Raw genomic sequence first — 25,227 nt, 5'->3', positions numbered from 1 at the left:
ATAAAGGAAATAGGGAGCAGCCCCTGGGCCACAGAAGAGCCCCAGCTCACCAGCTCTGACTCCATAGGTCCTGGCCTGCTTCGAAGAGGGTGAAGAAACCACAACAGCCTTCGTGGAGCCCCTGGTCATCATGCTGATCCTTGTGGCCAATGCTATCGTGGGCGTATGGCAGGTGGGAGGCCCAGAGGAGGCCCTGGGCCTTCAGGTGTCCCGGCTGTTCCATGTGACCGCCACTTGGTGTTAAGAGTCCTGCAGCTCCATCCCGGGCGCCAGGGGTATCATTCCAAGGGGTCAGCCTGCAAGGGCCAGTGAGGGCAGACCACCTACCTGCCTCCTGTTCTATAGGAACGCAATGCTGAGAGTGCCATTGAGGCCTTGAAGGAGTATGAGCCTGAGATGGGCAAGGTGATCCGCTCAGACCGCAAAGGTGTGCAGAGGGTCCGAGCCCGGGACATCGTCCCTGGAGACATCGTAGAGGTGGCAGGTACACTGGGGGTGTCTTTCCATTATGTGATGCTGGTGAGCCCTTCCCTCTCTGTACTCCCATCTTTCTGGCTATACACACAGAGTGGGGAGCTGTGGGATCCTTCCAAAGCTCTTCGGCCAAAACCTTGTTGGACAGATAAGGACACTGTGAGCGAAGGAGCAGCATCTATCTCAGGGATCACAGCCTAGGCCCCTACCTCTCACCCTTGGTTCCTGGCAGTCCTCCTGGCTCCGCCAAGGGGTGGTGCCCAAAGCCACACTCGGCCACTCTCTCTCCACAGTGGGAGACAAAGTACCCGCTGACCTCCGCCTCATCGAGATCAAGTCCACCACCCTGAGAGTGGACCAGTCCATCCTGACAGGTGAGGCCCAGAGGCCAGGGCTGAGCCGGGCTGAGCAGGGCTGAGCAGGGCTGAACAGGTCCAGGCATGGGGGTGTCTTCATGTAGGGTTTCCCATTTCTGATTCCGTGACCAGGTGAATCCGTGTCTGTCACCAAGCACACAGATGCCATCCAAGATCCCAGAGCTGTGAACCAGGACAAGAAGAACATGCTATTCTCTGTAAGTTCCTGGGATGGCTGGGGCCTTTGTCTGGACACTGATAATAAAAACTTTAACATTCAATCAGTTAAAGCCCAACAAGAATGAACCTCATCAATTATTGACAATATGTACAAATTTATAGTACTGGTAACAGCTTGTGTTTACTCAAGCCTGTGTGCCTGCAACTGTTCTAAGCCCTTTACGTATATTTAGTCCTCACGGTGCTTTTAAAATAAGTACTCTTATTATTTGCATTTTCCAGGTCACACAGCCAGTGAATGGTAGAGCTGGGATGTGAACTCAGACATTCTGAACCTAGAGCTTTTCCTCTTACCTGCTAGGCTTATCCTGCTTTAAACTGGAGAGGGACAGAGCTAGCCTATAATCACCCAGTGGAGATTCCTCTAGTGATAAGCGTTGTCAAAGTGGTGGAGTCCATTTCTCAGATGGGAAAACCAGCTCAGCACTGGTGGGCATGATAGGCCTCTGAGGCCTCAGAGAGAGCACTGATGCTTACAAGCTGCCCAGAAACAGCCTGAAGCTGAACATGGAAGCCACAAGGATGGGTCAGGCCATTTGGCCGTGGCCCAGGGCACCAAGTTATAAGGCTAGAAAAACTCCCCAGAAGCGGACAGAGATGGAGAAAGCAATACTCACCCAGAGTTCTTAAGGTGACCCCTCCTGCTTAGATGTATGGAAGCCTTAGACAAGCTGCTTTGAAGTGAGGAGGGCACTCTACAAGGCAAGATCAAGCAGCAGCAGCTGTTACTAGGCAGCTTTCTAAGGAAGACGCTCTGGCTAACTGCAGATTATTTCCTTAGCTGAGGGGCCTGCAAGTGGGCGGACGCGTGGGGGAGTGGAAGTTTCGTTGCTCAGGACAAAAGAAGAGAAGCTGAGGTTACGAGAGGTCCCTACCTTTTCTCCAGCCTCAGCACAGGGCACCTTTCTGAAGGGTACCACGTCATTAGCCTCCTCTGAGCAGCTCCTTTCTTGAACCATTTTATACAAGCTAGAAGCTCAAGGCTAATTAGCCTTTTTACCGGGACTTAGGGATTTTACGTGGGCCTTGGGATTGGATGGACTTAAGCTCAGATTTTCTGGATTCTTCAGCAAATATTTACAGATCATTTACCTAGGATGACAGTCAGCCTGGCACTCCCATGTGGCCACGTTGGCTTTTTACAAATCACATTTTTATAGGTTGGTATTGTGCTGTGCTAGTCAGTCACATAGTCTGTATTGGTCCAGTGCTTCGTGTGCCAGGCCTCGTGATAGGCACTGGGGATACAGTGCTGAACCAAGTCCTTGCCTTCGTGGAGCTAACACTGTCATGGGGATGCCAGCCACGGCTTAGCACTAGATAGCTTCGTAAGCCTGGGAGCATTAAGTGACATGGAGAAAAAAACAAGCCAAGTAGGGGGATAGGAATGCTATGGTAGCCTGAAGAGGTCAAGGGGTCCCAGGCCCCTGCGGGGATGCTAAGCGGCCCTTCTTGTCTCTCCGTTGGCCAGGGCACCAACATTGCATCGGGGAAGGCCCTGGGCGTGGCAGTGGCCACAGGCCTGCACACAGAGCTGGGGAAGATCAGGAGCCAGATGGTGGCAGTGGAGCCAGAGCGGACGCCACTGCAGCGCAAGTTGGATGAGTTTGGGCGGCAGCTGTCCCATGCCATCTCCGTGATCTGTGTGGCTGTGTGGGTCATCAACATTGGCCACTTTGCCGACCCGGCCCATGGTGGCTCCTGGCTCCGTGGCGCCGTCTACTACTTCAAGATTGCCGTGGCCCTGGCGGTGGCCGCCATCCCTGAGGGCCTCCCGGCTGTTATCACTACATGCCTGGCTCTGGGCACACGGCGTATGGCACGCAAGAATGCCATTGTGCGGAGCCTGCCGTCTGTGGAGACCCTGGGCTGCACCTCCGTCATCTGCTCTGACAAGACGGGCACCCTCACCACCAACCAGATGTCTGTGTGCCGGGTGAGTGGCTGCAGCCGGCTTGGGGTCCCGCTGGTGTTGCTGTGTGAAGCTCAGCAGGCTGAACTCCTTCTTGGGGCTGCCCCTGACTCCTTATTGGCAGGGAATGGAGGAGCGAACCTGTGGGCTGCCCGCAAGGTGGGGAGCAGATCCTTTTCCATGGGGCAGAGCAGCAAGGTCTGGCCAGATGTGTATCACTAGGACCCAGATATCACTGTACAGCCCTGGCAGGTCATTGTCTGTCTGTGAACCTCAGTTTCTTCATCTGAAGTTTGGGTATGCAAGCTTGGACAGACAACCATAAAGGATACCGCAGGGGGTCAACTACAGCCTTGGCATCTGAGCCAAGCTGGGCCTGGACCCAACCAAGTTCTGTCCCGCTCCTCCATCACTCCACAGTCGATGCCCGTCACCAGTCACCAGATATGCCAGCTCCAGTGACCTGGGCAGGGCTGGGAAAGGAATTATTCATTTCCTGGCCTTCAATCCCAGATCCTGGGCTTGTTGCCTGTATGTTCCAGGCATTCTGGCTGAAACTCCAGTAGGCCTATGGGGCAGAGGGGTGGGTGGGTAGTGGTGAGTGCTGTGGGTTTCCCACCCCTCTTAGAGTCCCCAGTCATTCTTCTCCCACATCTGCTCCCATGATCTGCCCACTGAGAAACTCAGACTCTGTATCCAAAACCTTGAAGCCCAAAACCTTGGGGAAGGGGAAGGAAGCCCTGCCACAGGGGAAGGGGCACAAGCAAGTTTTTTATTCTGCGTCCCCTGACCTGTTAAAATCTCTAGGAGGACTTCATTGGAACAGAGTGTTCCTTCATTGAAATAAAGGTTTGAAAAACATACTGCAGGGAAGTTGTACAGGCCTTACTTGCTGGGAGGGGGCCGAAGAAACTTGACTTCTCAGGAGGTTTGCTGGCTGGAGGGCTTCTCCCTAGTCCCCTCAGGAGTAGGGAGGGGAGCACAAAAAAAGGGACATTTGTTGAGCACCTACTGTGTGCTGAGCTGGCCATTGACTTGGAAATGTACACCAAGGCAATTTCTAGGAAACAAGAATTATCTCCTTGGTAAAGCTGGCTTCCAGGCAAGAAAATGGGCCACCCTGGGAGGGATAAAGCCCTGACACTGAGATGCACGGGTAGGGTCTGGGTGACCCAGCAGGCCCTGGAGGAAAGAGCTCGCTGTCTGAGAACACCTTTGGGCAGGGGTCTGTGTCTCAGAGGAGTATGTGGGTTTCCACCCTTAGAGGCCAGGAACTCATCCTTTCAAGGGGGAAAAGAGAGGCAGCTGTACTCGGATCCCACTCTCTTCTCCTGTTACCAGTGGAGAAACTAATGCTCTGGTGCTCAGCCAGGAGTCACATAACAAAATGGGCAAGGATCCAGGCTTCCTACCCCGTGTCAGGGCTCCATCCGGGACACTGAAGAATCTGCCATATACCCCTCAGGGGTCCAGAGCAGAGGCCCTGCCTTGGCCTGAACCCGACTCTTCCAGACCTTGGCAAGAGGGAAGGCCAGCAGCTTCTTTAGGAGCCCAGAGGATCCCACCTTGGGTCAGGCTCTATTCAGAATGGCTGCCCAAAGAGGAGAGAAGTGAGGGCTTGCCTAAGCATGCCTCTGTGCTCCCCAGATGTTCGTGGTAGCTGAGGCTGAAGCGGGCTCCTGCCGTTTGCATGAGTTCACCATCTCAGGCACCACTTATGCCCCGGAGGGTGAAGTGTGAGTGCTGGGCAAGGGGTTGCAGGTGGGCAGGGTTCCCCGGGGACCTGGGCTACACCAGAGAGCTCAGAGAGCTGTGAGTGGGCAAGGCTTCCTGGGGTGGGATCGAGAGGCCATGCACCTCCCAGGGATGGGGCCAAATGCTCTTGTACCAAGACCCAGCCCCACAGGAGACAGGCGGAGCGGCTCGTGCGCTGTGGGCAGTTCGATGGGCTGGTGGAGCTGGCGACGATCTGTGCCCTGTGCAATGACTCAGCGCTGGACTACAATGAGGTGGGACCCAGCTCTCTTCTGTGACCTCACTAGTGTCCGGGTGCCCAGGACAGACCGTTCTCCCAGAGTCTCAAAACTCCCAGGATTGGCAGTCCCTGCCCCTTTGGAGTGCCACACCCCAGGAACACTGCCACCCCTGAATACCCCTACTGCCCCTCCTTTTGCACACTGGCTTTGAAGTTGTGCCCTAGGGCTCTTGGGCTGTGGAAGACTAATGTAAGGGACTGGAGTGCCAGGGTGTCTAGAGGAAGAGATTTGGGAAATAGGACTAGAGAGGGTGTTTAAAGTAGAAGACACAGCCCAGGAAAGTCCCACAAGTCATAACCTGATGTGATGCAGGCAGTGAATACCCTTACCTGCTACTCGAGCAGTGAAATGGAACATGCATGAAGATACTCCTGCCTGGAGAAAGGACTTGACCAGACCAAATCATGTTCCATAATAAGCTGAAGGCAGTAGGCAGCCACCAAGCAGTTTTGTTTTTTTTTTAAATATAACTTTCTTTTTTTTTTTTTTAGATTTATTTATTTGACAGACAGAGATCACAAGTAGGCAGAGAGAGAGGCAGAGAGAGAGAAGGGAGGAAGCAGGCTCCCTGCTGAGCAGAGAGCCCCTTGATCCCAGGACCCTGAGATCATGACCTGAGCCGAAGGCAGAGGCTTTAACCCACTGAGCCACCCAGGCGCCCCAACCACCAAGCAGTTTTGAGCAGGGAAGTGATAGGGTCAGAACTGCATTAACAGATCACCTGAGCTTCTGTGTGGAGAATGGAACAGGGCAAGACTGGATTCAGGAGCCCCTGTGTGGTCCTCCAGGTCAGAGAGTTGTTAGCTAGGGCTTCAGGGAAAGGGAAGAAAGCTTGGGTTAGAGATTTAGGATGGGACTTGGTGACTAGTTAGGTGAAAGAGAGAGAGGGTACCTCCTGGTTGCTGTCCTGGCTGGGACAGTCACCGGAGCGGCAAATATAGGGAGAAGGGAAGGTGACTTGAGGGTCATTAAGGAACCAAGTCCAACAGGCAGCAGTTAGATTTGTGGGCTCGGAGTTCAAGGGAAATGTCACTGCCAGGCTGGGCACTGGAAGTCAGGCACATGAAAAGTGGGGAAGTGGGGGGTATATGAGGCCTCAGGGAGAAAAGGTGCGAGAGAAGGAGCAGGGCCTGGACAGCAGAGTCTAGAAAGAGGAATGTGGGGAATCTGGGGAAGGAGGCTGAGAAGGAGCCTGCGGAGAGAGAGGTGGATGGCGGGAAGGATCCATGTTTACTGGTGCCTGGGTGGGCAGGGGGGCGGCGTGGTCAGAAGGGAAGGAAAGTCTCAGTATCAGACACTACCCAGACCCCATGACAGCTGGACTGGGAAGGGCCGCACTGGCTTGATGCAAAGGAGGTTAGAGGTACCTGTGGTAAAGGGAGCTCCAGGGGTCAGGGGGTGAGTGGGAGGTAAGGCTTGGGGGTCCCCTGGAGGAGACCCTGCTATTCACACCCTGTATTCTGGGCCCCACCAGGCTAAGGGCGTGTATGAGAAGGTGGGAGAGGCCACGGAGACGGCTCTGACTTGCCTGGTGGAGAAAATGAATGTGTTTGACACCAACCTACAGGCCCTATCGCTGGTGGAGCGAGCCAGCGCCTGCAATGCGGTGAGCAGAGTGAGGGCTCCGGCCACAGGCCTCGTAGCTGGGCTTCTGGGCATCTAGAGAAGAAAGAGAAAAGGACAAGGTCTTGGGAGGTCTCTGGGAGGAGGACGGACCTCAGACCCTAATAAGACTTGGCTAGAGAGAAGAGGAAGGAAAAGACTTGAGTGTGGGCAAGGACCCAGAGTTGGGAAGTGCACAGCATGGTCAGGAAGTGACAACCTTGTGGCGTTTCTCAGGCTGAAGAGGGAGCTGGGGGCTCAAATGTCAGGATGAGAGAAGGGGTAGACACCATCCCACAGGGAGCAAGAGGCTCTTTTCCAGGCAGCTGGGAAGAAAGCAGTTAGGCTCTGCCTGGCTCTGCCCCTCACATCCTGACCCTTCTGACCCCTATAGGTCATCAAGCAGCTGATGCGGAAGGAGTTTACTTTGGAGTTCTCCCGAGACCGGAAGTCCATGTCCGTATACTGCATACCTACTAGCCCTGACCTGGCGGCCCAGGGCAGCAAGATGTTTGTGAAGGTGGGACCTGCCTAACTGGCCTGGGGCTTCTGTGCATGAGGAGTCCCTGGGAGATCTGATCTTCAGTCCTCTGAAGAGCTAGTGACTACAGTTATGGGGGACAGAGGGAAGTGGGAGGCCCATTGTCAAAGCAGTGAATCTGGAATGATCAAAGCAGTGAATCTGGAATGAGGGTGGTCAGCCCGCCATGGGGAACTGGGGACAGGATCCAGTCTTGGTGGAGATAAAGCTAGAGCCAGACACCAAGGCCTGCCACTCACCATGGTCCCAGCTCTAGACTGAGAGGCACTGCCTTGTCACATGACTTTGGGGTCTCCTATGCTCCTCCATGGGCCTCAGTCTCCCCTTCTGAATGGCAAGGTTAAGCTGGAAGGTCTCAGAAGCCTTTCACCTCTGAACGGTGTATTGAGGTAGTTGGTGCCCATCTTTGGTGCTACATGTTCTGGAAACTGAGTCCTAGGGAGGGAAGTTTCTCATCTAGACTTTTGCCCATCGCAGGGCCTCTCACTGCTTTTCAACTGAAGTAGGAATGACAGCCCTAATTTCACATTGAAATGGAGATTTTAACCCCTTTTGAAATGAAAAGCCTTCTGTATTGGGAATCTCAGGCCACTTTGAAAATTTAGCATTTGGAGTGCCCTTTGGAGGAGAGGGAGGAGGCATTGATGGAGAGTTTAGAGGCTATTTCCAAGATGAGAATAGGAGCAAGACCCCAAGGTGAGACTCCAAGGCTGCTGAGGAACCTGTCACCCCCAAGAATACCTTCCCAGAGCCACACCTTCAGCATGGCTCTATTTCTGGTCCCCAGGCAGGGCTCAGCCTGCCTCCTGTTGCTGAGACCCCTACAAAATTGGGATCCCAGCAGTACTGGATTGGCAGGGTTGCAGTGCCTGTAGGAGGGCTGCCAGTTCTATCCCCACCTCCCCAAATGCTGCAGCAGACCTTCTCAGCCTTGAGTTGGTAGGGGGAGGGTACCCTCCAATGGTCAGCCACAACCCCCATTCCTTTTGGGTTTCCTCACAGCGAGGTCCCCTTGATTCTCACTCTGAACTTTCAAAGAATGGAATCTGGTCCTTATTTCACTTTGTGTCCTCTTGGATGGCCTTTTCCCATGCCTGGGCCTTAACTTCCTCAGTTGGGCAAGAGGGGAAGGAAGGGGTCCTGACTGACAAGAGTTGCCTCTCCCCTCCCCCATGATGCAGGGGGCTCCTGAGAGTGTGATTGAGCGCTGCAGCTCAGTCCGAGTGGGAAGCCACACGGTACCCCTGAATGCCACCTCCAGGGAGCAAATCCTGGCCAAGATTCGGGACTGGGGCTCAGGCTCAGACACATTGCGCTGCCTGGCGCTGGCCACTCGGGATGCACCCCCACGGAAGGAGGATATGCAGCTGGACGACTGCAGCAAGTTTGTGCAGTACGAGGTGGGTGGCAGGGCAGAGCCCCTGGGCTGGGAGCTGTGTGTCTCCCTGCAAAGGCTGGGCAGGTAGGAGGTTGAGCATGGGCCCAGACCCCACTTGCATCTGCCCCCTCCCTACAGACGGACCTGACTTTTGTGGGCTGCGTGGGCATGCTGGACCCCCCAAGGCCTGAGGTGGCTGCTTGCATCGCACGCTGCCACCAAGCTGGCATCCGTGTGGTCATGATCACAGGGGACAACAAAGGCACAGCTGTGGCCATCTGCCGCCGGCTTGGTATCTTCGGGGACACAGAGGACGTGGTAGGGAAGGCCTACACAGGTCGCGAGTTCGATGACCTCAGCCCTGAGCAGCAGCGCCATGCCTGTCGCACAGCATGCTGTTTTGCCCGTGTAGAACCTGTGCACAAGTCCCGGATCATAGAGAACCTACAGTCCTTTAACGAGATCACTGCCATGGTGAGGCCACCAGATGGGAGCCTAGTGGAGGTGGGGAGGTGTGGAGGGAACACTGGCCATGGAGCTTAGCAAGAGCAACACATACAACCTCTGCCTCTGATTCATTCTTATTTTTTCAAACATTTTATTACAAAAAAAAATCTCAAACACAGAAAGAAATGAAAATAGTTTTATAGCAAACACCTGTAATATCTATGATCTAGATTCTACAAGTAACATTCTATTTGCTTTGCAAATACCTATCTATCTATCCAAACTTAATCCATCTTTTCTTAAATAAATTTCAAAGTAAGTTGCAGACGTCAGTACACTTCACCTTCACATAATTTAGAATCCATGCTCTAGAGAGCAGCATTTTTTTGTGGTTCTATTTCTTTTCCTTTTTGAGGCAAAACTTACATGCAATAAAATGCACAATCTTGAGCATATCATTCATTTGATGTGTTTTGATAAGTGCAGACACACCTTTGCATGTCATCTACACCCTTATCAAGATGAGGAACATTACTACAGACACAAGAAGTTCCCTCATGTACCTTCCCCAATGGGCTCTCCTCTCACAACAGGCCATTTTTTCACCATAAATTGCCTGTCCTAGATTTTCATATGAATGGGATCATATAGTATGCACTCTTGTGTCTGGCTTTTTTCTTCTGAAATTTATCCATGTTTTTTGGGTATCAGTAGATGACTGCTTTTTTATCATTAGTAGCATTCCACCATGTAAATATAACCACAGTTTACCCATTCACCTTTGGATGGACCTTTTGTTTGGGCCCAGTTTTTGTCTCATTCTTCATTACAGACCTATTCGCAACACTGATCTGATTCTTGATCCCAGTCTCACTCCTGACTTAGCCTCTGTTGGCCTTCACCCCCACTCCTTCATCTTGACTTTAATATTAACCTGTGACCCATTCTTGACCTTGACACCGAGTTGGTCATCAATCTTGACTACAGTTGTAACCTGGTTCTTGACTTTATTTTTGACCTTCATGTTGACTTGGTTTCTGACCTTGAACTTGACCATCTTAATCTGATTTTTACTTTGAGCTCAACCCTGTTATGGGCTGCAATCTTGACCTGCACCCTGACCAGATCCTTGACATTGATTTTGACCCCTAACCCAATAATTTATGTAGACCTCAACTTTAAATGGCCTCTAATCTTGACCTTGACTGCATCTCCAACCTTGACTGTGATATCACTCCTGATGTGGACCATAACCTTGATTTGGCATCTGATTTTGACTTGGCCTTTACCTTAGTCTAATTTTTAGTTTTGAACCTGAGTCCAGTGTTGACCTTGACCTTCACCTTGGTTCCAAACTTTACCTTAGCTATCACGCCTACCTGGTCCTTTTACATGACCCACAGCCTAGACCTCATCCTTGACTTAACCTTAATTTTGTCCTTAACCTCAATTTCATCTTCTATACCACATCCAACCTGAATTTCATCTCCACCACCATCAGAGATCCACCTTCTTTCCCAAGACCACCTCACCAGGAAGATGAGAACATTCAAACTGATCTCCTCTTCAGAATTGTGCTGCTCTGCAACCCTTGCCTTCCCTTAAGCCTCATTCCCAGCCCAATCTCTAAGTTCATTTTCAACCTCACCATTTTTCTATTCAGCTGTCTGCTTCCTTGGGGACATCTCCTGGGTTTGGGGATAGGCTTAGTTGAGGGGAGTCAAGGAAGGAGAATGAAGTTCCTTAGGCATGATCCTACCTAACTTGGCCCCTAGACTGGAGATGGGGTGAATGACGCCCCAGCCCTGAAGAAAGCAGAGATTGGTATTGCCATGGGCTCTGGCACAGCTGTGGCAAAGTCGGCAGCCGAGATGGTGCTATCAGATGACAACTTTGCCTCCATCGTGGCTGCAGTGGAGGAGGGCCGGGCCATCTACAACAACATGAAGCAATTCATCCGCTACCTCATCTCCTCCAATGTAGGCGAGGTTGTCTGGTGAGGCCCTGTATTTCCTCTTCCCAGCCCTCTGGACCAGCTCTAGGTCACCAAGGGAAATGCCTGATCCTGGGATGGGGTTATAGGGATGGAGGGACACATATCCTGCTCTGGCTGGGGCCTTCTAGGATCTCACCTCAAGGAGGGCAGGGGCAGGAGCTCCTCATCATTCCTCCAGAGGCCTTGGAGTACGTACTCCAGCCCCCAAGGAGGTGCCTAAAAAGTCCCCCATCATCCCTCTAGCCATAAATCCTACATTCAGAGTTGGCAAGATGTGAGAACTAGCTGCTCTTCAGGGCGGTAATGTGTTTACATGTGTACATGAATGTGTGCACACAGCTAATGTGAGCATGATGTGTGTGTACCCAAGTGAAAAGTGTGTGTACATGTGTGCATGTGTGCCTTTGTGAATCTTTGGGCATACATATAAGCACAGAGGATTTGTGCCAGTATATAATTTGTACATTCTCGGGTTCATATGTGAGAGATGCCTATGGGGAATGGTGAGCACATGTTTGCCTGGACACATGTGAATTCTGCCATCTCTACATATCCAGATAAGCATCTAGGTACTTGTGTTTGTGTGATTGTGTAGCCTGTGCTAAAAAAAAACAACTCTGTGTATGTACTTAGGCATGTGTTGTCCACATGCATACATGCCCTAAAGGAGTTATGGCCTAAAGAGGAGAGGCCTAAAGAGCAGATATGTCCAGGCTCCAGAGCTGAGATTGGGAGCAGGAGAGACTGAGTGCGTGGCAGGACCATGCACACACATCAGAACTAGCAAAGTGGGAAGGGGCTCCTGTGGAGACAGTAGGTGAGCTTCCCAGTCTGGGGTATGAGTAGGAGCAGGACCCTCCAGTTGCTGGGGACTAGAGCCTATGACTCTGGTTCCAGCATCTTCCTCACGGCAATTCTGGGCCTCCCGGAAGCCCTGATCCCTGTGCAGCTGCTCTGGGTGAACCTGGTGACAGATGGTCTACCTGCCACAGCCCTGGGCTTCAATCCACCAGACCTGGACATCATGGAGAAGCTGCCAAGAAACCCTCGTGAGGCCCTCATCAGTGGCTGGCTCTTTTTTCGATATCTGGCTATTGGAGGTGAGTGGGGCCCTCAGTGGAGTTTCTTGAGAGTTTCTATCATTTAGGCTTGCAAAGTACAGATAGTATGACTGAGCCTGGCTTATGCCAAAAGAAATTGTGGACTCATCCAATGGGAAAGACTAGTGCATGCCTCAGGTATGGCTGGATCCAGGCCTCAGTATTGTTGGCACATTTTGGCTCTGCCTCAACTCCATGCTTAGGCAGGTGCCCCTTGGAGTGGAAGGATGGCTGCAGCAGCTGTAGCCCTCATATTTACTCCATTATAACCCCAAATTCAACAGAAGAGAGAGCTATCCCTCAGTAATATGATAAAAGTCTCACGCCTGTTCTTGGCCCACATTGGGTCACCTGCTTATCTCCTAGCTAATCACCATGGCTAGGGGTGTGGCAGATGCTGATTGCCAATCAGGGCCCACCATTGTTACTAGGGACAGATGCTTGCAAACCACAGAACTCAGAGAGGGAGAAGGTGGTTCCCTGACAGAAATTCAGGTGATTATTAGGAAGGGGAAATGGTTGCCAGAAAACCACAGCTAGCCACTAAAGCCAGTTTCCTCCTGTCCTCCTGGCAGTGTACGTGGGCCTGGCCACGGTGGCTGCCGCCACCTGGTGGTTCCTTTATGATGCCGAGGGACCTCACGTCACCTTCTACCAACTGGTAAGCAAGGACGGCCAGGGACCATGTTGGGATTATTTCTGAGGTAGAACTCACAGCCCAAGTAGTTGTTGGAGTTCCAGGGGAAAGGGATCTGTAACCCCATGGTTGGCCATGGCTGTCCCTCCCTACCCCCATACACATACATAGCCATCCACCATCTAAAGAGCTAATCTCAGAAGCCACTGGAAACGACTAGAGATAGCAACCCAGCTCCTGAGCCAGAGAGGTGGTTACTCCTTCTCCCATTCATTTGGTTAGGGGACTAGCAAGGGGCGTACCTGTGCAGAAGCATCTTACCTTTATCAGGGAACCCCTGATAAATTGAGGGCTGTAAATGAGGGCTCAGAAATATGAACCCCTGAAAGGTAAAACTTCAGGCAGAGGGTCGAAGAAAGGGGACTGAGAGTGGAAGGAAGGAATCTGCCAGGCTCCTCCTCCACCTCTTTAACAACACGCTTCTCGAGAAAGGAATCCACTGACCTCTTAAAGTCACCTGGTTAGCAGGTGCCCACAACAGAGCTAGCTTAGCTCAGCATAGCTCTAGAAGCAAGCAAGGAGACCCCTCAGCAGCTGTCTGTCAGTCTGTCCCTCTGTCTGGGCATTTCCTTTTTTTATTTTTAAAGATTTATTTATTTATTTGAGAGAGAGAGAATAAACATGGGGTAGAGAGGAAGAAGGGAAAGGAAAAAGAATCCAAGCAGACTCCATGCTGAGTACAGAGCCCAATGCGGGGGTAGATCTCACAATGCTGAGATCACAACCTGAGCCAAAACCAAGTTGGGCACTTAACTGACTGCGCCACCTGGGCACCGCTGCCTGGACATCTTCTTTACCTCAAAGAATGTTTGCACCAGATCTAGCAAAGCCAGTTGTGAATTTTTCATTTAAAGCTGAGAGCTGCAGGGATTTAGGATCTTCTTCCTCTGAGTGTACCTGTCTTTGTTACCTTCTTGTAGATAGAAGAGCTCAAAGGGGGTACCTGACCCTTTGCCATGTCACCGGCTGTCATCTGGGAGGCTCTGTGATTTCGGACATTATTGCAGTATTCACATCTAGGTACAGTTAGCTCAGGGACACTTTCCTGGTACCCACTAGCCCTCAAGCATGTGGGCTCTCCGTCCTGGCAGCAGTGCAGAGCATAGGCCTGCACTCTCATCCCAAAGGCTGATGCTCCCCAGTCCTTGCCAGAAAGGCAACTCAGGCCAGCCTCAGGCACCCTTTGCTCATTTAGCTCCTACGGGAGCAGCAACGTATAGAACAATGGTGTGCTGACCACCCTGTCTATGCCTTCTTCCAGCACTCTCTCTATTACCCTCCTTTATCAATAGCTCTCAAACATCCCAGGACAGCCCACCCCCACCCTGATCTTTCTTCTGAGCATAGTCCCATGTATCCAGCTGGGTATCTCCTCTGGGATATCCTACAGGCCCATTGCACTTACCAAAATCAAATCTATCACCTTTCCCCAGATAATCCCTTTCCTTTACCCCCATCTCTGTTCTACTGCTGACCTGGCCACCCATGCCAGACAGCTGGAGGTCATACCCCACACCCACTACTCATTAGTCCCCAGTCCCGTTGGTGCCACCTTACCAACTGTCTTCAGGTTATTCCATTTCTCATTTATCCATCTGGCCAAGAAATGGCTAGTAAGCATCAACTGGATGCCAGTCACCAAGCAGACCAAGGCTCTGCAAAGACCTGGGAAGAGCATGGAAGTAGCAGTCACATTTTAAGGTGAAAAGCTTCAGCCGGGGACCTGGGTGGCTCAGCTGGTTAAGCGACTGCCTTCAGCTCAGGTCATGATCCTGGGGTCCTGGGATCGAGTCCCACATTGGGCTGTCCCTGCTCTGTGGGGAGCCTGCTTCTCCCTTTCCTTTCGGCCTAGTATTCCCTATCTTGTGCACGCTCTCTCTGTATCAAATAAATAAATAAATGGAATGAATAAATAAAATCTTTAAAAAGAAAACAAAAGAAAATCTTTAGCCAAAAATATACAGGTGGCTGTGGGACTTGGAGGTGGTCAATGGTTAGACCTAAGGTGGAACTTTCAGCTACGGTTGTTGGAGTTTCAGCAGAGCTGCCTAGAACCGCCCTTGGTTCCTGAAGGAAGCTGTCAAAAGGCAGCAGAGTGGTTAAGAGCACAGAGCATGGAGCCTAGTTCTGCCGCACACTAGCTGTATAACTTTGGACAGTCTATTTAACGTCTCAGTTAGTTTCCTCATCTATAAAATGGGTAATAATGGTCCCCGCCTCAGCCTCATAAGGCTGTCAGGACGATGAACGGAGTGATTTCTTGTAAAGTGCTTAGACCAACATTTGGCACGTAGTAAGAGTTGTGTAAGTATTTATTATATTAATGAAACACAAGAAGGCCGTGTAGGATGAGGTAAATAGGAAATAGCCAGGGAAGCAAAGGGAAGGAGTAGGCAGAACAGTGGCGTCACCCAGAGAAATCAAGCCCCCACCCCCACAAGGCTCACAATGAACCTATGAGACCAAAGTTCCAGCCTTGAGTACCTTCTAATAAACAATTCAAGAGGCCACACCATGACTCATGACCAGGGGCACAAACCCAGAAGGTCTGAAAGGGCAGGGCGTTTTTCTATAGCAACATCTCGCTATGATCCTGTTTGTCCTTTTTTTTGCCCTGCACATGCATAAGGCAGGCTCTAGGCTTGCACAAGCTCAAGTGGAAGGTGTGTACACTGCACTTGAATGCACATGTCTGCGTAGGCCATTAAGATCTGGGAAAGTGGGGCCTGACCAGAGTGGTACAATACGAAGTGGCCCTTGGTCCTCCTGTTCTCTGGGTGGAATCAAATGTCAGGACATTTTCTTTGCTCTATGATCAGTGCCAAATAAAAACAAGCACTTGTTCCAGATACTGGAGCTTGATTTTGGAGAAACTCTCCCTGTTGATTTAAATGAGACCAGGATCTCCATCTCTTTGTTAAAGTAAGAAATCTAACCAAGCTGTAGTCTTTTAGAAATTTTCATCCTGCATGAGAGAGAAGAGGAAAGTGCTAGCGGCCCCTTCTGGCTGACAGTCACCTTACCCATATTTATGGAGTGTGGGAAAACGGATCTAGTTACTGGACAGGAGCTCCGACAGCCTGTCATCGTATATAGATTTCTCTACGAGGGTGGATCCAGGTTTTAAACCTTTAGCTGAAAAGATCTCTGTGTTCAGATGATAGTCCAGAGAACAAATTTATGTTACTGGAAGAAGGAAGCTGTTTAACTGTTACATTCACACTCATCCCAGTATTGTGGAAGAAAACAGAGTCGTTCTCACGCATGTCCTCAGCTCAGCATCTTATCACAGCAGAATCTGTAAGCGAAGTCTATGAACAGGAAGAGCACTGTCCCCTAGGACTGCAGCGGCAGTGGCCACATCCTCTATAGAGCCCTGAGATCTTGTTGTTAATTATGAAGAAGCCATGTAGTAAGCCTGCACCTAGCAATTCATTAATCCACATTGTAAGCAAAAGGCGAGTCTGGTAGAGCTCAATTTCAGTGGCAGAAATGGAGGGAGATATGAATGGAATCTTACTTAATAGCACCAAAGGTGAATTCTATTCAAGCAATTTGGCTGATTGGATTTCATGTACATTTACTTATTCCGTGGTCCCAGTAAGTCACCACCCCCACTCCTGCACCTCCGATATTCCAGGCACCTTCCGGGTAGAGCCCCCATATCCTCCTCCCTCTCAGCCCGGGGCCCTCTTCTGTCCTCCCCATCCTAATGCTAGCTGATCTCCCTCTGTCCCTCCATACTCCTGCCCCACAATGGCCTGCCTTTTTCTCCAGCACCATGTAGCCCCTCCTTGGGCCCCATCCTGGATCAATGCCCCTCCTTGGGCCCACCACACCCGCACAGCAGCACTTTGCCCAGTGGTTGTATTATGTTCTCAGATGGGGGTTGAAGATGGAGCCAGGCTTCCCTCTTCCCACACACTGGCCCCTCCCCTGATCACTGTTTTCCCGAACCCCACCCCACCCCACCTTGGTGCCCTCAGAGGAACTTCCTGAAGTGCTCCAAGGACAACCTGCTCTTTGCTGACATTGACTGCGAGGTCTTCGAGTCACGCTTTCCCACAACCATGGCCTTGTCTGTGCTGGTGACCATTGAAATGTGCAACGCCCTCAACAGGTGGGCTAGGCAGAGGGCCTGGAGCTGGGGCTGAGAGAGGGGGAGTGAGGCCTAAGTTGGGAGGCTGAGGGCCAGTCAGGGCCCAGGTCTGAGGATCAGGGGGGTCGGGATTAGGGCCTAAGTGTCAGAGGGTCCCAGAGTGGCTTTTGAGAGTAAGTGGGGCCAGAATTGAGATTTAGGGAACAAAGAAGACTATGATCGGGGCCTGAATAAATAGAGGGGCCAAGATTGGGTCTGAGGGACAGAGAAAGGGCATCCAAGCCCTGGGACAGGCCACTGGGGGCTGAGCAAATAACTGTGACCCACCCCTTCTGGCTACACTGGCCTCCCAGAAGTGCTCCAGCCTACAGGCCCAATTAGGGAAATGCTGAAGCCCAGGCCGCCCCCACGCCTCCCCATGGGTGGATGGCTGCCCACAGCAGGGCATGCTCACGTCCGGGCCTGCAGTGAGCACCCTGTGCCCTCGGCAGTGTCTCAGAGAACCAGTCATTGCTGCGGATGCCACCCTGGCTGAACCCTTGGCTGCTGGCCGCTGTGGCCATGTCCATGGCCCTGCACTTCCTCATCCTACTGGTGCCACCCCTGCCCGTGAGTTTCCACCCTGCCCCAATCCTCTTCTGTGACAGGGTCCAAGCCCTCCTGCAACAGCCTGGCCCTGGGTTGGTCACTGGGCCTCTCTGGGCCCTTTTGCATGGAGGACTGGGAGTGGAGACATCTTAAGGTGCTTGGTACAGACAGCTTGTGCCTTGGGGACCCTCAGATTTGGGGAACTGAAGAGGCAGGGATAAGACCTCTTGCTATGGGGACTCTCCCGAAGCCAGGGTGGGAGGAGACTATGTTCCTCCCCAGTGCAGAATCCCGCCCACTTATCCGATAGGACCAGGAAGATTCGGTAATTGGGTGAGAGCGGGGGAGGGCAGGCACTGCTGGTAGAGGAACCAGGGTAGACAAAGACCTGGAGGTGGGACCTCAAGGAGCGTCCTGAAATTGCTCATGAGGAGTCTATTGTAGCCCAAGTGTATGATGCAGATAGATTGTGGGGGCATACCTTTAACCACCCCTCCCCCCGCCGCAGCTGATTTTCCAGGTGACCCCACTGAGCGGGCGCCAGTGGGTGGTCGTGCTCCAGATATCTCTGCCTGTCATCCTGCTTGATGAAGCCCTCAAGTACCTGTCCCGGAACCACATGGATGGTGAGTGGGAAGCTCCAGACCCTCCCCACCCTGCTTGTCTCCAGCCTGCCTCCCTGCCCCGCTCCCTGCCTGCCTCCGCTCCCAGGCTGCAGCCTCCCTGTCTGTCCCGGAAAAGAAGTATTCTTGGATCAGTAAGTGGGGGACAAGGAGGGGCTCTGCTCTGGTGACTAGGGCCTGTGGTATCAGCAGGGTCTTGTGCTATAGGGGCCAAGAGCACCGCTCAGAGCCCTGCTACCTCCTTCTCCTCACTTGCCACCAAACCCTGCATGGCCAGGCCCCCTGGACCCTTCTTTGGGCCTTGGCCTCTAACCCCTCTGAACCCAGCCTGTCTTTAGGCAGGCATTCTCAGGACAGTCTCCCGGGCATGGAGTGGGCAGCTACTGACCACCTCTGGGACCCCAGACCACACTGGATTGGCCTCTTTGGTGTCACCTCATAGGAGGGTAGATGAGGGGGTTCTCTGTTTCTGAGCTCACAGCTCTGGGTCTACCTTAATCTGGTACTGGAGGGGAAATGGCAGAGTCAGGGTTGGGGGCAGGGTCGTGGGGGAAGCTGGGGACCCCTGCTGGCAGAGGAGCCTCAGAGAGTGGGTGATTCTGAACCTCCCGAGGGTGAGGGAGCCAGGATCTTCTCACTGTCAGAGGTGCTTAGAGTGAGAAGCAGGGGCAAAAAAAAAAAAAACCCTCCCTGTTCCTGGGAGTGTGAGCCAAGGCAGTAGCCCCCAGGCCAGGCTGCTGCGGAGGGTCTGGATTAGGCCCAGCAATGGCCAAGGCCTGCCCTGGAGCAGCTGGGTCCTTGAGGGCCATCTCTGGCAGGAATGTGTCGCAGCTTCGGGAGGGAGCCTGAGTTGGAGGGTCTATAAATAGATCACGTGCTTGTCATTCCATAGGGGCCAGGGCAATCAATCGGCTCCTATCTCCCACGCTGGCCAGTGCTCCTGGGTGCTGCAAACATTTTATCTTCTTAAAGAGGCCAAAACAAGTCAGCCTCCTCTCTCTGGGGAAGCTGGCCCACCGCAGGTCTGTCCATAGCAGACACACACAGAGGGGCTTACCTGAGGGTAAAAGTAGGTACTCAGCCAATGCAAGACCTTGTTAGAGCACATGGGTGAGGAAGCAGGAAGCAAGGCAAGGCATTTTGCCCCCTGTATGGTTCCTTCTGACCTACTCCCTGCGGATACTCCTCGGGAGCTGAAGAAAGTGAAATGGGTCGATCACCTAAAACTCTGTCCTTAGGAGCCCAGGGCCTCCACATTTCTGGCTGAAGCCCAGAGGTGGTCTACCAGGAAATCCATCCACCAACCTTGATCACACTAACTCACTTGAGAAGTCAAGCCTCATTGGCAGCTCACGCAGCTTCTCTGTCTTCCTTGAGAGCTTTCCCTAGCAGCCACAACTGCCAAGGAGTTCAGCACACTTTCTTAAGAAAACTTAGAAAATTTCTTAGCCAATGGGGAAGAGCCTGTGTCTCGGGCACTGTTCAGTCCCAGCTGCTGGATGGTGGAGGATTTGGGAGGGGGCCCCTAACAGGATGGGGCAGGTTGGAAGGAGCAACCCCTGCTGGGCCAAGGGTTGGAGGTGATTTCTAGAAGAGACAAGTCCGAGCAGAGGTTTGAAAGGGGAGGATGGAACTTGGTGGAGAAAGAGCTAAGCAGCATGGTTTGGCGTCTCTAGTGGGGCTGGGGGCTCAGAGTGCAAGGTAGAGAAGTAAGGCTAGAGTGTGAAAAGGGCCTTGAATGCCAGGTTAAGGACTCTGGACATTATCTTCAAGGCAGTGAGAGCCACAGATGGGTGGAAGCATGGAAGGGACTGGGATAACATGGAGGACACATGGGAGGGGCAAGGCAGGGAGGCTGATGGGTTGTGTTGAGCTGATCTGAGGGCAGACAACTGAGTCCAGCCCAGAGTGAGCTGGTTCTGGGCAACACCTCCACCTCCACCATGAACCTGAGATGTTGACTATGGTCCTGGTGAGGCTTGGCTTGAGAGGGTGGTGTCCTGTTCTAGGGAGTGGCTGTGGGCCCACAGGAAAGACTTGGGCTGGGCATCTGTGGCCACATCTGAGAGGTGGAGTGCTGTGTGCCTGCTGTAAGCCAAACAGCTTTGCCCTGTGTGGCTGCAGTCCCTCGGGCCTCCTAAAGCCGGATGGCGCGGGGGTGAGAGAGGGGACCCTGTTGCATTCCCAAGCCAGCCTGGTGGCCTTTTAGGGAAGTTTTGCTGAGGCTTGATGCTTGCAGCTTCCCTCTGATTTATGAGGGATGTGTCCTGGGGAGAATTGCATACGCCCAGTCAGCTCCAGGGGGTAGGTGAGGGGTGGGGGGGGGGTCCCCTTGCCCCGTCTCTTGGCTGTACCCAGTTGTGGCTGAGCAGCTATCAAGCAGAAGCCAGTGGGCCAGACTGAAGTGAGAGGAGGCCTGGAGAAACTAAGTGGGGACAGATCTGGGAGAGTCCAGGATACAAGGTGGGCTTGCATTTTATTCTGAAGGCAATAGAGAACCACCAAAGGGATTGACAGCTTGGATTTGTAGTGTGATGCCAGGGAGTGTGACGGTGAGGTAAGAGGGGGCTAAGGGCAGGGCTGAGAGGACCTGAAGCCTGGGGGCAGCAGGAGAAAGAGATGAACTCAAGAGGCGTAGGTAGAATCAGCAGGCCTGAGTGTATGAGATGAATGAAGCATTGATATCACCAGATTCTGGGTCTCATCCTACTGGGTAGTTACCTCCCAAACTAAAAATCAAGAGGAAAATATGCCCTGGGCTGGGCTGGGGTTGTTGACAGAACATGTGGAATGGAAGAGGCCCCGTGGACTTCAGAGAAATGTGTCTGGGCATCATCTGGACATGTGGGGCACATCAGGAGACACAGTGGAACTGGGGATCCCCTGATGAACGCTATGGGAGAATGCAGCTATCCCAGGAGAAATGGAGGATGGAAGGAGCTAGAAGGAACCAGCGTGGGTACGCACTGTCACACATACATCTCTCAGTGTACTCTTGGGTTTTTCTTCCAGAAGAAAAGGACCAGAAGTGAATTCTGGGAACAGTGGAATCTCCGGTGTGTACCTCAGACTGATGATGCCCAGGCCTTCCCCTCTGCTCTCCACACTTCCATCACATTCATCGCTTGCTCACCGGGCCCTGCCAAGAGTCTCTGCCCCTGCTTCCATACACATGGGGGCTCTAGAATTCATGTCTTTGGGACTCTCCTGGGAAGTTCACCTATGAAGCTCTAGCCCAGGAGCTACAGCCTGGGTGGGGGGTTGGGGAGGATCTGCCCAGAAGCCAGAGCTGGCAGTCAGTCCAGACATGCAGAGCCCTCTACCCCCAAATCCATGAGCACACTCTGGAGCAGGCACCTTCTTGCTTGGAGGCTGGTCATTTACTTGGTGACTGGTGCCTCTACACTGATGGAGGACTCCCAGAGTTCTTGCCAGCTCTGACCTCTTGCTTAGTGATTGGTCTGGGGCCTGGTCAGTAAGCGAGTGAAGTGGGGGAAACATCTGGGCCCAGCTGTGCACAGCAAGGGCAGACAACCCCCCTCCACTCTGTTTCCACAAACAGAGGGCTCATGAGGGCTTGAGCCTCTTACTGTTTATATGTACAGGGGATTAAAGGGTCAGAGAGAGGGACATGGTGGTAGGGGAAGGGGGCTGGGCAAGGATCCCCTTCCCGGGAGACAGCTGGCTTGTCTGCCTTGCTCTGGGCACTCCCAGACTCAGAGTTCCTGTCCTAAGCAAATGAGAGACATGCCAAGTCTCTCTCGGTGCTGCCTAGTCTGCCTAGCAGAGGACGGATTTGCCCTTCATGTCCCTGGTGCCTAAGAACCCAGACATCCTTGGGTACCTAATCACTGTGCCCTTTCAGCCCAGCCCTGTGTGCACCATCCCACAGTCTGCATGGCTGGGTGGTTCTGAGTGCCCTAGACTCTTGGCCTCACTCTTTGCCCCCAACCCTACATCCCCACGTGTTGAAAGGATGTCAATGAGAATGGCTAGTTACCCAAGGGCACTTCCTTTCCCTCCCTCCTTGGTGGAGGAATGCCTGTCACATCATGTCAAATGATGGGAAAAGTGTTTGATGGACCCAAATGTTCTTCTAACTCAGCTTTTGCCCCTTTGGCAAAAATCAGGCAAATGGGCTCCAGGTACCGTGGCCTCTTCTTCTCCTCCCTCCCCTGTGCCCTCCAAGTCTCCAGAGAGGCCATAAGAGATGCAGGGTTAGGCAAGCCTCCCCTGGGAACCAGCCCACAGAGATTCTCTGTTTCTTTCCTGCTGGAGGGAAGGCAGTCTTTGAAGTGGGGGAGGATGGCAGGGCTCTGTACCCATCTGTTGACATGCAGCCAGTAGAGAAATAAAGGTTGAGTGCCTGGGGCAACAGAGGACCGTCACCTTCTGTTTTCCTAGAGAGTGGTTCCACCATCCGCCTGTGTGTTCACCTGGGTTCCCACAACCCACACCCACTCACATCAGGAAACTGGAGCCAGGGTCTGGGGTTCCCACATTGCCAGCCAGGGATTGCTGTCTTCTAAGACAAGACCCAGGAGATGCACTGATTTCATGACCCACACTCAAAGGGCAGATGCACGACTCTGCTCACAGAGACAGCACTTGATAGTTTGTGTATGTGTTCAAAGCCCTTTGCACATGTTAAGATTCAAATGTCGTCACTGGGGAAACAGGCTGGGAGGGGTTCATGACAGCCTGGGGCAGGGCTAGGCCTAGAGCCAAAGTATCAGGAGCCTCCAGCCCTGGCCATTCCCTGGGTCCTACGTCTCTCCCTGAGGTTTCTCTCTCTGTTTACTTGCCCTCTTTGAACCCCAGGATGCCATTGACTTCTTGCCCTCCTAGGCCCAGCTCAAGAACACCTCCCCAAGGCTTCCCTCAACTCAGATTGTCCAGGGACCTTGGAGAGGTTGCTTGGTGTTCATTCCTGACTCACTCAGGCAGCCCTACTCTCTAGGAGCAGGGACTCTGTGGCACGAATAGCGATATGTCCCTGTCTCCTTCCTCTCCTTCCTCTGGAGGGTAGATTCACTCATGAAGTTTCTGTATCTAATCTTCTGCCCAGCTGCCCTGCAAAGGGAAATCAGGCCCTGCCCAAAGATCCAGAGGCAGGACTGACTATGTGATTTGTGGGGCTCAGTGCAAAATGAAAATGTGGATCCCTTGTTTAGCAATTAAGAGTTTCCTAGCAGGGACAGCAGAGTATGAAAACGAAATGCAGGGCCTTTCTGGGCACGGTGGTTCTGTGCAGCTGCCTAGGTGCTATGTCTGGAAGAGACAAAACCCACCTTCAGGAGCTCCTGGGTTTTATTTCTGGGAAGGGCAACATTTGGTGCATAGTTCACAGTAGGAGCCAAGGATGGGCAGAAGGCTTCTTCCTTCTGCACAGTCCATCCGGGAGGCCCCCCAGATCCCAAAACCATTCCATACGCCTCATCTCCCTGGGCACCCGACTGACTCCTTTAGGTGGGCCAGGCAGGGGTGAGGGCCCCATCTACAGATGAAGACCCCGAAGGTCTCTAAAAGCCTGACTGTCTAGCTGGTTCCATCATGGCGGTCAGAGCATGGAGTGGAGATGGGTTTGGAGGGTTGGCTAGGAGACAGACCAGCTTTGCTACTCCCATCAGCTGCTGGAGCTCATAACCAGCCTGCACAAGTGCAGCCCTGCCAGTCCACAGCATGGAGCCTCGCAGGTCAAGATTGAGCAGCCAAGGTAAACAGAGGTTTCCTACCTCACAGCCACTCACCCAAGAGGGAATTCCAGGGCAAGCCCTGGCACACTTCTCACTGGCTCAGGGAGGCAGCTGCCAAAATGCCCAAGGCCTCACCCTGCCCCCTCCATCGGCCCCTGTTGTGCTATTCCCCATGCCTCCCACACTGTACCCCACAGAGGGGTAGGAGAGACTCTGTTGGGGTCTCCCTGGGAGGAATGGAAGGGCAAAATTAGGAAATGAAGACCTAATCCGCACACAAAGAGCTGAACCCTGGGAGTTTTACTCATCATAGCCCCAAACCGGAAACAACCAAAATAACCATCAACAGGAGACGGGCAAGCTGTGGTATGCCCACACAACAGAATACTGCTCAGCAATCAAAAGGAGCAGACTACAGCTCTATGCCGCAGCGTGGATGAAGCTTAACCCCTTGTGCTGAGCTAAAGAAGCTCATACTGTGCAATTCCACCTCTGTGAATGTCTAGAAAAGGCAAAGCAAATCTGTAGTGACAAAACAGACCAGTGATTGCCTGGGTCGGGGAGGGATTGGCAGCGAAACAGCAGGTGCGAACATTCTAGGGTGACAGATGATGATGCCAGGGGTTATATGCATTTGTCAAAACTCATTAAAGTGTGTGTCTACAATGGGTACATTTTACTGTACATCAATTATACCTCAATACAGCTTGATTTAGAAGAAAAGAAAGAGGTAGGAGCCAGAGGAGGGGGGTGGGCATGTGGCTGCCATGGGTGTTAGAGGTTTCAGCAACCTCAGGAGGCAAGGAGGCAAGTCTCCCAAGGGGTGTTCAGTGTTTGAGGGGCAGGGAGCTGGATGAGCCCCAAGGAGTCCCCACATTCCAGGGACAGGAAGAGGACGGGGACCAAGAGGAAATGTCCCAAAAGGATGGAGGAGAACCAGAGGGTTATGATGGCTCAGATGCTGGGGAGAAGGAGCTCATAGTTGGGGGTGGGGATGGTTAGAAAAGGCCGGAGAAGCTGTGCAAGGTCTAGGCAAGAGGAGAAACAAAGCACGAGGACCTCTGCTGCAGCTTCCCTATAGATCCCCATTCCCACAACCTCCCTTTGACAGTCTCTGTTAGGCTGACCCAGGGCCCTACTCTAGCCAGCATCTAAGGGGCTGAGTGGCACTGAGTGAGCCCTGGGACACTGACATGCCCAGCGTGGGGAATTGGACTGAAGTCTGCAAGCAGAGGTGTCATCCCCACAACCTTGGGATGCCGAATGGCTAAGGAGACCCACTGGAATCTGTGCCAACCCCCTTGAGGGCCTGGGTTGGCCTCCAGGGTGGACACAGGCCCCCTCCACACTCCACAGAACTGCTAAATTTAGCCAGGCAGAGAAGGCTGTCCTGGGTCTGAGGGCTTGGCAGCATTGCCTTATCTCCCTACAAGGTCTGGCCC

General features: G+C 52.7%; 1 protein-coding gene across 2 annotated transcripts in view; it reads left to right on the top strand.

Moving 5' to 3' along the window:
• ATP2A3 (ATPase sarcoplasmic/endoplasmic reticulum Ca2+ transporting 3) overlaps window positions 1–22,466 on the top strand; it is a 34,322-nt gene extending 11,856 nt beyond the window's left edge. The window contains exons 4-21 of one of the 2 annotated variants that reach the window (XM_059379879.1): window positions 68–172; window positions 346–484; window positions 768–848; window positions 963–1,048; window positions 2,542–3,006; window positions 4,630–4,718; window positions 4,889–4,991; window positions 6,493–6,624; window positions 7,015–7,140; window positions 8,343–8,561; window positions 8,678–9,013; window positions 10,762–10,982; window positions 11,880–12,082; window positions 12,658–12,743; window positions 16,766–16,899; window positions 17,370–17,487; window positions 17,975–18,092; window positions 21,105–22,466. In XM_059379879.1, coding sequence (XP_059235862.1) covers window positions 68–172; window positions 346–484; window positions 768–848; window positions 963–1,048; window positions 2,542–3,006; window positions 4,630–4,718; window positions 4,889–4,991; window positions 6,493–6,624; window positions 7,015–7,140; window positions 8,343–8,561; window positions 8,678–9,013; window positions 10,762–10,982; window positions 11,880–12,082; window positions 12,658–12,743; window positions 16,766–16,899; window positions 17,370–17,487; window positions 17,975–18,092; window positions 21,105–21,121 — 2,778 coding nt within the window. In that variant the 3' untranslated portion in view covers window positions 21,122–22,466. Of the gene's footprint in view, window positions 1–67; window positions 173–345; window positions 485–767; window positions 849–962; window positions 1,049–2,541; window positions 3,007–4,629; window positions 4,719–4,888; window positions 4,992–6,492; window positions 6,625–7,014; window positions 7,141–8,342; window positions 8,562–8,677; window positions 9,014–10,761; window positions 10,983–11,879; window positions 12,083–12,657; window positions 12,744–16,765; window positions 16,900–17,369; window positions 17,488–17,974; window positions 18,093–21,101 lie in introns of both variants that reach the window. The other variant, XM_059379878.1, reaches the window with a different exon arrangement.
• Window positions 22,467–25,227: the final 2,761 nt, after the last annotated feature.

Source organism: Mustela nigripes, chromosome 16, assembly GCF_022355385.1.
Source record: "Mustela nigripes isolate SB6536 chromosome 16, MUSNIG.SB6536, whole genome shotgun sequence".
Lineage (NCBI taxonomy): Eukaryota > Metazoa > Chordata > Mammalia > Carnivora > Mustelidae > Mustela > Mustela nigripes.
The sequence above is the reverse complement of the archived record's forward strand: the minus strand, read 5'-3'. Positions and strand labels throughout refer to the sequence as shown.